Genomic DNA, 13,626 nt, shown 5'->3' on the forward strand with positions numbered 1-13,626 from the left:
GCTGATGCCAAACCAATTGTTTTGGTGTGGATATAGACTTAATAAGTGTGTTCATATGTGCCTATGGACAATAAAAAAGTCACAAGTGTCTATATTTGTAATTGAGATGTATACATCACCTGATAGCTGAATAAATAATTATTCTATTGATGTATGGTTTGTTAGGACAAGGCAATATTTGGTATTTGAAAACCTGGAATCTGAGGGCTTAAAAAAAGCTAAATACTGTTTATACTGTATAATGTTGTCTAAATAAAGCTCATAGCAATGGACATCACTGATTAACATTACATTTTGATAAATTTACAGTAGGACAATAGCAAAAATATCTTAATGGAACACTACCTTTACTTTCTTCAAATGTTTGACATTAAATAATCGATTTTTCCATCCACAGGCATGCAACTGATTCAATATAAAAGCATAGTTATGCTTTCATGCAAACTGAGATTTGCTTGTCACAGCTCATTGTGGAGTGATCTTGTGATAGCAAGGTGAGAGGGAAAACAGCATACCTGCTCATCATGGAGAGCTTGTGTCCGTTTGGCTTTACTTTGCCGATAATACTCCATGATCATCATGGCAGCGTAGATCTTTCCTACTGTCAGGTCTGTCGCTGCTGAGAAAAGGACAAGTTACCCTGCACGATTAGACAACATGAGATGGACCCTGAGCAAGGGGGATGGGAGTGAGGACGGGTCATGCACACGAAAAACGCACAAATCCACATGCACAAACAGTGTCAAATTGACACACACAGAGCCAATGGTCTTTTCACAAGCAGACTGATTAAATCTTTTGAGCGTTTTAAGCAGGTAATTTTCATAACCAGTACTTTAAATATTCTTACATATTTATGCTGTTTTAGGTGTCAAAGCACTGCAAGAACTGTCAGCAAACTACAGCATTATTCCTAGATACAGTCAACAAAGTGAAACGGTTTCCCAAAAAACGGCCTGTGCCGCTTCATGGAACCGAGTTCACATGTAGAAGTTACTAAAAGTAACTTCAGACTAGTTTTACATGCCATGCTTAGTGGTGCTTAAAACCATGGTCACCACCTCTGTATCGGATCTGCATAGAACAATGAAGATAAAATTAGCATCAAACAATACAGATCTAAAATATTACATGCTTGCTGCAAACTCATCAGGAATATACTTCCATATTACTAGCATTAAGCTTTTTGCCTCATATGACAGCAATGGCACCTCAATGTCTCATGCTTCGTCAACAATCTAGCTAGCATTAAGCTAGCTAGGTTTAAGCAAGTTCCATAAAATAGTTAGCTTTTAAGCTGTTTATAGCATGTCTTACCAGCAAACTACATACATCTCATTGGTAGCATATCAGTGGTGCAACAAAATATTTTTAATAAAACTCTTTTACATACACCTTTTCAGGAATCCCATAACCCCTGTAGTGAAAAGACATCTATAGAGGGATGATCTATAGTAAGGCACCCCCTGATCTCAGGCAAAATGAACTAGGATGTTTTTTTTTATTATTCTTTGTTGTACTTGAACACAGATTACATTTAAATAATTAATCTTTGTTTACATTTTCCGTGTGTACAGCAGCTGCGGTTACTTTTTTCAACCCAGCAAAAAGGAAGAAGCTAAACGGGCTAAAGTTAATCTTTTTACTGCACTGTCTTTACATGTATAATAGGGTATGTGTACTTATGTTGTACAAATTAATTCACTGTTAGTTTGGTCAGTTTGCATTAACATATTGATATTTTTGTTGGATTAATTAATCTGTGTGTAAGGTGGAAACATGGTCTTTGGCCTGTTATCTGAGGAAAAAAAGAATGCTACGAAACAGCGTCAACTACTTTCAATGAAAAAAAAAACTATAGATAAATTGCACCATTTGTGTGAGAATGTATTTAAATAAACAAAACTTCAGGTTAAATGAGTACATGATATTTTTAATCGCACTTAATATGAAAAAATGCAAACACAGGACAAAGACAATTCCTTCTAATCTGCTTGTGTTAAACATCTTTTATTCTGAAAGACTACATCTTTAGCAGTTCATAAAAGAACTACAATTTACTTGATACAACAGCTGTCTTGGTTCATTTGCATGTACAGGCCTTGCATTTATTAATCCATTTGCCCTAAGCAAACTACAACTAACATTAATCAAATATTATTTATATGCCTTTTATGTTGTTTTACAGATTTTGTTGTTGTTGTTGTTTGTTTGTTTGCTAGCTGGATATTTTTTTCAGTCTCTGCACCTATTTATTGTTTACTTTCATGAAAACTTTTCTAATTATTTATATTTCTACTTGATTTGTGAGTCCTTGGCTATTGTACAATGACTATGTTTGAATCTGAAGTTTATAACCAGTTTGTAGTTAAAATGTGCTTTGTATAAATCTTTAACATTGTAAAAATACTCTAATCTAGGGGCGCAGGCCTGGACCATCAGGGGGTGCAGAGCAGTGAGTGGGCTGGCTGAGAGAAGCTGTCCTTGGGTGGTAAAAGAGAAACGCTGTGGATACACCAACCTCATGGGTAACTTACACTTGTGAGGAGTCACCAGCAGGTCCAGGTTCTTCTGAGAGAGATTAGGCCATATCGCCATCATCTCCTTCCTTAATTCAGCATCCATCTGGTGCTTATCTACACCTCCTATTTACATGGCAACAGGTACACGTACGCACATATATGCAAACATAGTTCCACAAAACACACACACACAAATTGTGTTAAAATTTGAACCATTTAGCTTTCAGACTAATGTAGAAGTGCAAAGTTTTACTCATTTAATTTTTACACTGTGTCTGTGAACAGGGAGTAAGATGCTAATTTTAAGATCAGATTAGTACATGCACCACCTGAATTTTAAAATATAAATTACTTTGAATTGTTTTTTAACTTAAATTGTCCACATGGAGTCAACAATGGGCCAGCCCATTGATTCACAGTCGAAAAAGAAATAATGATTTGTTCTAAAGCATTTATTTTATTGTGCTGTCTTAAAATGAATACATAACATATATTGTCTAAAAAGTGGTATATAAACACGTTTGAAACATGGCAACTGTTTTGTTATTTAATGGCAAAATAAAATGCACTTGATAACATTTTTACTTTAAATTTAGAATACTATTAATAGTTTGCAAAAGAAGTTTTACTCAAACAAATATCTAGAAATCATTCATTTAGAGAAACTACGGATTCTCTTAATTTTTCCCATAGTATATTTAAAAAGGTGGTGTGTGTTTTTTATTATATACTTTTGAAAAATGTATACTTTGGACTTCATGATAGGAAGTCACAATGTCCAATGGGGTTCCAAAGTTCCATTATGCTCCAATATCCTCTTTTTTAAATTCTCAGACCTTTAAACCCCACTGTACTTATTCAGCTCGAGACAAATGCATCAACTGTTCAGATACTAAGGCTCAAACAGAGGAAAAGTTATATAATAAAAGTCAAAACACAGAGAGGAATGAATGAAGGAAGGAATAAGAAAGGGGTGTCAAACCTTCCCCACCCTTGGCGATCTTGATGTCCAGAGCGGTTCGGATTAAGGCCATAAGGGTAGAATTAAAGTGCACTGTGTTGTCATCGGCAACCGGCAGATCCATCCGCAACAGTCTCTGTGGAGAGCCAATCAGGGCCAGTCAGAAGAGCAGAGCAACAGAGATCTGTGTGTTTAGAACCTCCGGGTAAAGAGTGCTTTTGGTGTGTAAGAGGGAATGGGAGGGGAAAGGAAGGAGGGATTCTCAGGGTTAGCTCTCTGACCTTTCACATTCAGATGTCATTTACAACTGCCTTAGTTTGGTAATCATTGCAAAGTAGAAGATTGATTGTGGTTTGTAAGATTTTGAATGTCTATATGGAGTCTAGATTAGTGTTTAACGACTGGTTGATCACAACTTTTAAATTTAAGGTGGAAATGATTCACATATATTTTATTGCTGACATTATGGGCTCTCTTAAATCATTTGCAATTTGGTGGATTTCTCCCAAATTAGCAAGATGCCAACATCATCAGGTTGCATGATGAGAGCTCACTCTAAATATCCGTGAATAAAAGCAAAAATCAATAAAAATGCATTTCATTCGTAAATAACTGGTTTAAAAATAATAACAAAAAAATTAGACGCCTTTTGACGCAAAGTCCTGGAGCAAAACCAGTCAAGAACCACTCATCTTAATGTCTGTAAAAGTGAAGCTGCAAATTCTACAAATTAATTTGTATCTTTTATCATGAGCTATCAGTCAAAGAGCTTTTCCAGGAGGAGGTTCACATATTAAACTCAGACCAGTGGATGAAGTAATAAATTAAAACACTGTTATGCAAATGCCACTGTTTTAAAGTACAATTCATCCTGTGCTGGTCTGGGGCACAATTAAAGTCAAACACAGAGAGTCATAATTGCATTGCGCAGGGTTAAATGTTACCTCAATCCTTCCGTTACCATGATACCCTCTGCTATGCAATCATCGAAGGTAACCCAAAGTCTTCCCGTCCCACTCCATCCAAGAAACACTCACCCTCCACCCCTCCTACCCTCTTTCCCAGCATGCATCATGCGGTCGCATGCATCACAGTACAAGCAACAGAGCAGCCAACACTGAAAGCATCATCTAGTAGGTTCATTTCAGCTCATTCATTTAGGTTTAGTAGTGGTTACTGTCATTGAGACTCAATCATAGATGGGCTACTGGATAAAACAAGAGCTCGATCCAGATTCTCTGGTCTCTCAATGCAAAAAAGATGGGTGCAGGCTATTGGTTTAGGTTAGAGCAGCATTCTCCAGAGGAAAAACAAAAAAAGAACAAAAAAAGGGAATGGCTTTGTGAGTTGTTGTTGTGAAGAGGATGAGCTAAGAGTGAGGATTTAGCTACCTGCTGCGCGAAGGTAATACTTTAATGCTACAGATGATAAAGAGAAAAGCAGTGGGCTGCCAGAGAGGAGTACCGGAGCAGGAAGTTGGTTTAAGACTGACAGCTTTTACACAAGGAGTTTGGATGGTGGAGATGGTAGTAATGGAAGAGACAGGACAAGAGACAGTGACACCAAATTTAAAGGGAGCTCAAATGCTACATGAAATCCGAGGGTGAAGAATAATGAAGCATAAGATAAAGCTAGAGAAGGCGGAAGAAAAGAAAGCTCTACCACAGGCTGGTCACATTCTCTACAGACGATCCTCTATTATGGGCCCTAATATTTGACAGGGAGAAAGAGGGTGAATGCAATGGTCTTGATCACTCTTTTTCATTCCACTGAGCCTAGGGGGGCACAGACACCCCTATTAAACAGGAAGTGACCTGTCTGAATGAATACACTGCCACCACAAGTATATGTTGGTGGAGATCATTGAACAGGCTTTGGAGGAGAATAGTTTAATTGACAATGGAATGGAAGTTCAAATGGGACAGAGAAAATGAAGGATGGGACGAGCAAAGGTAAGAGAAAGGAGATCCTAAACTTGTTGAGGGCACACTAGCGGCAGAGATCTCCTTTCCTGCAATTTGGAGTTGTCGTACACTGACCAGCAGGTGAAATGTCAGTGTACGATTGCAGACAGACAGAGAAAAGAGAAAAACCTAAGGAATATCTTGTGAGAGGGGCAAGTGGCCTGAAAGGCAAAGCATGCAGATGATTGGCAGAATGTAAAGAGGAGGGGCTGGAAACAGATTAGAACTGCATTGACAGAAGAAAGAGAAGTGGGAAAAGGATTATTTGTGCAAAAGAGTTTTTTTTAATCCATCGTAGCGCTTTAATGCTACCCAAGAATGTGTGTTGTTGCATATGTCTGAGTGTGTGCATATCAAAAAATAGAGAGACAGAGAGCTGGTCCCATGAGGAAAGGGTTCCTAAGAGAGCGTCATCCACAGAGCTGAGGGACGCGGAGGACTAAAGTCCTGCAGGCCTTCCAACCACTGCTGCACACGCACATTTGGGGGTGTTTTTGAGCGCATGTGTGTGTGTGTGCACGATGATGTGTATGTGCAGTAGGCATGTGTATGTGCTTAGGTGTATCCCATTTTGCATACTTATGCACTATTCTATGGTAATTGTTTCGCACAGACGGTGCGAGTAGTGTTTTCACATTATTGTACATATTGAAGGGGTAGTTTAAATGGCTTTGAAAATTCTACAATTTAATAATAGGCATAATAATTATCATGTTGCTTAACCAAAGTTTGCCAGGTAGTGTAAGACAGCAAAAAGCAGATTGGGTAACTTAAGTGACTTTACTGGCAATTGTTCTTCTCAATTTCTTTATGGTTTGTAAAACTACAACAAAGAGCGGAAGAATCATGTATATATTTACATTTATTTTAACATATTCAATTCAGCCAGCAGAAAACCCTTACTAATGCACATTTTTTTATACAAATCTCAATATGCGTGAAGAAAATCTATTAAATGGGACCATTTAAATCAAATATTAGCAAAATGATCATAAATTAATTATAATCAAGTGACCCTTGAATAATTACAAAAATAGAGCTTAAGTAAAAATAGAGAACTTACAGACATATATTTCAACGTTTAAACCAGCCCCAGAAATAATCTGCATGTGCGTTACTCTCTACCGCATGCTGAGAGAAACCGAAAGTAACCCGGATATATAGCACAATACTTTAAATGTCCAGTAGATGGGGGGTCAAAACCACGAGTGGCTATATGTGACTGCACAACGATGATAGGTATTCAAATATATATGTTCTGGTGGGCCAAAAGGAGTAAGAGGGAGGGTTGGAAATGGCCTCAGGCCCTACTTTACGGACTCAACTATTGTAGATTTCCTCTGATGATGGATGTCAAAAACAAAACAGAACTAGTAGAGTACATAGTATAAGTGCATAATTGTATAATGCATCATCTGGGACACAACGTTTGTGCTTATTACCTTACTGTATCAGATCTGTATTCAAATAATGATCGCAGGTGAACATTAAAGCTTGAGCTTTTTGCTTTAATGTATCGATAACAATATAGTTTGTAACAACAAATCTGAGACATTTACATGTCATCCTCTGTACATGTGTGCTAGTGTTTGTGTGTTCATACGGTGCAAAAGTGCTTAGAAGGTTTGTCCGTTCCCGCTTCCCTGTGGATAGTCCCGCCTGAGTGTAAAACCCTCGATCCCGACCCTGCCACCAGAATCACAATAGCGCCCTCCGTCAGACAACGAAGGAGGAAAAGAAGGAGAGAAAATAAAAAGAGAAAACACCAACAGTACAGACACAGCGCTGGCCGCTCGGAGGCCCTATACCTTGTAGGCAACCCGTGCAGGGCACTTCTTCCCCAGGCCTAACGGAGGAGACATGTGCCTGAGCATCTCATACATATCCCTGTAACTGATTCTGCCACTGGGCAACCGAAACAAAACAAAAAACCAAAGGAAATGTGCATGGGAAAGAGAGAGAAAGAGAAGAAGAAAAGGAGTAAATCAAAAAGAAGGGTTCGGGTCAGGGATGAGGGAGGGGAGGAGAACACAACAAAAAGAAGGTTATTGGCCTGGACGAAAGGAGTGGTTTGGTAAACTAGGCTGCCATAAGCCTGATGATTGATTGATTTATTTGTGGGTAACGGGAGGGGGAAGTGGGAGGGGGTGCTCAACGTCTGAGTGCTAAAACGGCATTCTATGCAAAGGGGCAAGTTGCATAGAAGAGCAGGGGGGCTTCAGAACAGGCACAAAGTCCCGCTGCTGGCAGGGCGTTGTAATGAAGTTTTGTGTCAATGCAGTTTCTGTCCCCCTCCACCCAGAACAATGCACGCTACCATACCAGTTAGACCTAGCCGTGCCTCAAGAGCAAGCAAAACAAAAATCAAAGATGGCTGATTTGTTTCTTTCTTTCTTTCTTTTTTTTTGTTTGTTTGTTTGTTTGTCTTTCACTTTAGTTGTTTTCTCATTCGTTTGTTTCACACATACGTCATGCTTCTGTAAGTGTCGGCATTGTCCTGCACATTCTCATTGTCATATCAAGTAGAATGCAAGTAGAAATGGTGAGAGTACAAAAACATTGTTGAAAAGAAAAAGAAGAAGAGGTAAGCGACATTCATTGCATTCTCGATGCTAGCAGGTAATATTAGTTTTTAAGTGGAAGTCAAACCTTGCAGGCCACCCTATGAGGACATTTCTTGCCTAAGCCCAGAGGGGGGTCGATAACTCGCAATAAACTGTACATATCCTTATAATGAATGCGCCCGCTGTAAGAAGAATACAGGGAAGTTAGAGAACACAACTCAAAACAGAGACATTGGCAGGAAGAAGAGCACAAGAACAGGAAGAGAAGCACAGAATCACACAAACACACATTTTCTTATTTGCTCGTCACCCATTTGTGTTGTCAAAACTCCACCTGTCTCTACCTCATATCTTGTTTTTTGGCCTTCTTATTGTCATTTACATTTTCATCATTTCTATTTTCGGACTTTTTTTTTTTTTTTTTTTTTTACTTTTTCTTCTCACACACTTTCATTCCATTTTCACCAATGCTTTGTTCATTTATTGTTCCCTTGCTTTCTGTTCATCCTGAATTTCTCTTTATTTCTTTTACCTAACATTTTCTTTTCTTTTCATTCTCATTATTATACATCATTCTCTCCTTCTTCTTTTCATTCAATCATCTTGCCTTTTAAATTATTTTCTTTTACTTATTCATTTATTTCTTCGACTTCCTTTTCATCCTGTTTTGTCTCTATATCACTTTCCCTTCTTCTATGTTAATTTGATTCTCATTATAGACCATTTGTTTTTATAACTTTGCTTTCTTTAGTTTATTTTTTCATTATTCCTTTGTGTTTTCTATTTGCCATTTGTTTCTTTTATTTTTCTTGCTTGTGGTTTCTTTAGTCGTTAATCTTACCCATTCTTTTACCATCTATTCTCTTAGAATTTCCATCTCTCTCCCTTTCTCTTTTTCCTGTGAAATTACATAGTTTTTTTTACTTTCTTTAAATTTTTTTTCATTTGCATTGACTTTTATTTATATCTTTTCGATGTACTTTTCTTTCCATTAACTCTGTCCCCCTCCTTTTTTCTTTATTCTTTTCTCTTTCCATTCAATCCGTTCTTTCTTTTTAATTAAAATTTCCAAACTTTCTAACTAATTTTTTCTTCACTACTTTTCAACTTCCTTTTCTTCTTTATTGTTAATTCAGATTGATTCTGCCTCTCAGAATGAAGACTCTCGCTCTCCACAATCTTTTCAGCATAATGTGCCTCTGTAAAAAGACTTTAATCCTTCTTGCATGTTAAGATTCAGTCCTTCTCTAAATATTTGATCAACTCTCGGTTGCCTGCTTACATTATTGTCTAACACACAACATTAGGGTGACAGGCACTGGAATGCAGATACCGGGAAACTTAGCGTGTTCAGTAGAAGGAAAGGGGCTGGCACAGTAAGTTTGGCTTGCAGTATGCAGTATTCCAGAGTGGGAGGACTGGGACTCACATAAGGGCACGTAGAAGGGTTTGGGGGGGATAGATGGATTTTAACAGAGCTGAAAAGCTCAAATCCATGATCCCTTTTTCTCAGCTGGTACTATGGTATTCTCCCCTCTGTTTGGTCCAAGTTAGGATACAATGAAGCCAGGCTCTGTAAGATGAAGACTATGCCAGAGGCCACGGCTCTGTACCGATGTCAAAAATGAATTGTTCCAGTCGAACACATAAAAGAAGGTCAATGTGTTCTGTGCTATACAGGACAGAGGCTCGATGTGTTAGACACATCTAAACCACACTGGCTTTTCATACACAAAATACTTTCTTAAAAAGGCCTCCTAAAAAGAGTGTGTTCAGTAAATTTAAGGGTCAATGAAATTCACAATGTGAGTCTGTTACATCCAAACGATTTAAAATATCATATTTTAAACATGAATTTAAAAAGACATCATGAGCACGATCTGTTAATTACCAAGAAACATGTTATTGACAAACTAAAGTTATATCTACATGCCAGGAGTGTATTGATGAATTTAGTAGCTTGTGTTACTTTAAGTAACTAGTTCTTTTCAGCATTAGTATGTAATATACACAATATACGCTATTAATAAAAAAATATAATGTAGTGTTTGTGTGTGTGTGCTTGTGTGCACATGGACTCACCAAGCAGCAGGATCATATTCTGCCCAGATCCTCACATACTCGTCCAGGTGATGGGGTCCCAGGATAGAGGAGTCACGCGTCAGGTATTCAAAATTATCCATGATCACAGCCACGAACAGATTCAGCATCTGCACACAAGTAAATTAAAGGCTTGAGCAGACAAATCTGATGAGTTGAGTTTTACTAATGCTACTCATGCTATTCCTATCCTAGCTCACCCCAAAAGCTGATGAGTGTGGGCGAGACTAAACGCCGTGGGAGGGGAGTGAGGCTGGTGGCCGGAATGTTTAACTAGTGTTGTGTGCTACAGAGGAACTCCACATGGATGAAAAGGTTGGGTGTTTACTTATGTGATCCTTGAATGAATGTGAGTTTAAGCTACTTTTCGCATTTCTGGGGAAAACCCAAAACATCAGTAAAGAAACTTGACAAGTTGGAACAAAAAAACCCCAATTGCCTACTAGAGTTTTGGAAGTGTTACTGTCAGAGCAGCACAGACAGAACACAGAAATAGAAAAACTCACAACGGCCTTCTCTAGATGCATGGGGTGCGCCTAATGACAGTGAAAAAGTTTTGTCCAAGACCTCAGGCAGTTTTGTGAATTTACATTCTGTGAGGAATTTTTATTTTAATATTACTTCTCTATCCCCACAATTGCCAATGTGTGACTGTGAAACAAGCTGTTATACAGATTTGTTGGACAGCAGAGATAGAGCAACTGCTTGTGGAAGATCTGTATAACTTGTTGAAAATGTACCAATCAACCAGATGGACAGAAGTGCTGTGCAGAAATCATCTCGCTTTTGAACCTGCTTGAGTGTAAAAAATTGTGTACTACCCATCAAATTAGCTAGCTAAACATTAGGGATAATCTGTTAAGTCAAACCATGTGTATTGCTCTCCCTAGCATCATAATATATTGAAGCATGTGATGTGCTACGCTTTTGTAGATCTTGTAGTGTGTGCGTGTTTGAGATCTGAGAGAAGAAAAGATTCTCCTTATGGGCATGATGCAATCAAATTAAAAAACCTTTTAGGATGAACCTCCTGTAGTGTGAGCTCAGCTTAAAGGAAACACATAACTTTTCAATTTGGTTGGAGATTTGCAAAACATGCCACATATCAGAGTCGCTATTCATCATGAATGACAAATGGAGCAACCATTAAAATAATAAATTACAGAGCAAGGCCCGCTATCATTATATTATAATACCCACTAATGAAATGAAAACTTCTGCTCAACAAAATGTAAATCATTTCATTTTCTATTAGCAGGAGCAAAATTAGCCATAGCAACAAGCTGTGGTGACAAAAAATGGCGCCCAAGTCCATTATGGCAGAGCTCTTGTACTCACCAGAAATGAACAGAGGAAGATGAAGGAGACAAAGTAGAGGTAGGCAAACTCGCTCCCGCATTCTGGCTTCAGGTTATCAGAGAGAATATCACACGGCTTCTTTCCCAGACATGACAGCATGATGTCATGCCATGCCTCACCTGTAGCACTCCTGCAAACACAGAGGTCAACTATGGTTAGAAAGAATACATGGTCCACACACAGTAGTCAGTACGTGATGCACACACAAACCTAAAGAGCAGCATTAGGGCCTGGAAAAAAGTCCTGAAGTTGTTGTGCTGGGTAATGGCACTGTCACTGTTCTCCTCGATCTTAATGTTCCCAAACAGCTGTGAGAATCAAAAACATATTGCATAGGTCACTAACCTTAAAAAATAGTTGTTTGGCTATTCTCAGTGAGTCCAGTTGTGCATTCCACACTCTGTCTCACACACACCCACCTGCATGCCAATGATGGCGTAGATGAAGAACAGCATGGCGATGAGTAGGCACACATACGGCAGAGCCTGAGCACAGCAGATCAATCAAAATGAGCCAACATGTACCGCATGTGAAAATCTGTCACTATCAGTTTGACAAGCTGATTAAATTTGACTAGCATTGTCAAAATGTGAACATGTGCATGTGTGTGTTCATTTTTACATAGTTTTCTTTGCTATACTGTCTAACCTTTCATGAAAATGACAGTTATTTTATATTTAAGTGAAATATTTAAACTTCTGCATAGTAAAACTGTATCAACAGTAAACAACACTATGAATTTGTAATGCTTTAGTTCATTATTGTTATTTATATAATTCCGGTTGTTATTAGGGCTGGGCAATTAATCAAAAAAGCAATTGATATCGACATTTCAGAACAGGATGATTTTTTCAATTACTTTCCCTATGTGTGACATGAGCCAGCTCTGTTAAAGGCTGTGGCTTTTGGCTGAGGCCAATTTGCAACCACATCAGATCCCTGGTCAAGTAGGACGATGGACCCATTCTTGAGCCTTATTTTGCACTACACCTGCGCCAGAGATGCCTTGAGACAGCATATCATCCATTACAATGAAATTATTATTTACATTAAAATATTTGTTTACAGAAGATGCAAGAAATTCACTGTTTAAAATATTTACAGGATATGCAAGGTATTTTCTTTAGAAGAAATGCTGCTTATTTTTACCTTTAATATAAAATACTGAATTTTTTTTTTTATAAATAGTTATTTATTTATTTAGCATCCAAAAGTTATTCATTTTCACTTTTTTTTTTGAGAAAAAAAGTGACTGTTGGTTTTAGGCAATGTGTGTTTTAATTTCAGTTGCTCAGCGTTGATGTTCAATAAATGATCATAGATATTAGTGTGTGTTTCCTTCAATTGTCTTAAAATCAAGTAATGCACCATTTAAAACTTATCATTTAACTATAAGGACAAAAATAAATAAATAAAATAATCATTATTTATAATCGAGTGTTTAACTGTACGATATATATAAATAAGATGTTCAGTTAATCGAGATTTTGATTTTAGACCAAATCGCCCAGCCCTAGTTGTTATTATTATAGTTAAATAAAAGTTAAATAATGATGTAATTTACAAATTAAACAATGTTTAAAATGTTTTGTACTCAAAAGCAAATTGACAAGTAGGTCAATTGATTATTCAATAGAAATGAAATTTTTAATGAATTATATTTTAAATGAATTATATTCTCTCTAGAATTATGTTGCTTTATTTATTTATTTATTTTATTTATTTTTTTATTTTTTGCTATTTATAAATGTTTTGCCATATTCTTATCAACAGAATCACAATAATCACAATGGACATTTTTCCTTTGCATCTGTAATATAAATGATATTTACAAAATACTTAAAAATTTGTGTATGTGAGCAACTTTACCTTGAAAGACTGGACAAAAGTCCAGAGCAGGATGCGTATGGTTTCACCCTGCCTGAGCAACTTAATGAGACGAGCAGCTCTGAAGAGCCTTAGAAAACTCAGATTTATGAAGTTGTTCTACAGGACCAGAAAGGAAGCAGTAGACAAAAACAAACAAACAAAAAAGACAAAGAAACAACATGAGACAGAAACAAGCAAATACACAAAGACAGGAATTGATGTTAGTCAAACTGGCAAGACTGAACAGGCTCAGCATATCCAATAGTGAAAAGGGGGAAAATAGAAAG

The 13,626-nt window shown here is 37.4% G+C and overlaps 1 protein-coding gene across 50 annotated transcripts in view; it reads right to left on the reverse strand.

The window, feature by feature from the left end:
- The window catches only part of cacna1aa (calcium channel, voltage-dependent, P/Q type, alpha 1A subunit, a), a 156,211-nt gene that overhangs the window by 26,965 nt on the left and 115,620 nt on the right, over window positions 1–13,626 (reverse strand). For 9 of the 50 annotated variants that reach the window (XM_073944636.1, XM_073944626.1, XM_073944624.1 and 6 more), the window contains 9 exons: window positions 13,340–13,456; window positions 11,890–11,955; window positions 11,681–11,778; window positions 11,450–11,600; window positions 10,094–10,221; window positions 8,097–8,193; window positions 3,505–3,619; window positions 2,538–2,645; window positions 516–619 (listed from right to left, as the gene is read on the reverse strand). In XM_073944636.1, coding sequence (XP_073800737.1) covers window positions 516–619; window positions 2,538–2,645; window positions 3,505–3,619; window positions 8,097–8,193; window positions 10,094–10,221; window positions 11,450–11,600; window positions 11,681–11,778; window positions 11,890–11,955; window positions 13,340–13,456 — 984 coding nt within the window. Of the gene's footprint in view, window positions 1–515; window positions 620–2,537; window positions 2,646–3,504; window positions 3,620–7,255; window positions 7,353–8,096; window positions 8,194–10,093; window positions 10,222–11,449; window positions 11,601–11,680; window positions 11,779–11,889; window positions 11,956–13,339; window positions 13,457–13,626 lie in introns of all 50 variants that reach the window. The other 41 variants (XM_073944633.1, XM_073944631.1, XM_073944622.1 and 38 more) reach the window with 10 other exon arrangements.

The sequence above is a fragment of the Danio rerio genome, chromosome 3 (assembly GCF_049306965.1).
Source record: "Danio rerio strain Tuebingen ecotype United States chromosome 3, GRCz12tu, whole genome shotgun sequence".
Taxonomy (NCBI): domain Eukaryota; kingdom Metazoa; phylum Chordata; class Actinopteri; order Cypriniformes; family Danionidae; genus Danio; species Danio rerio.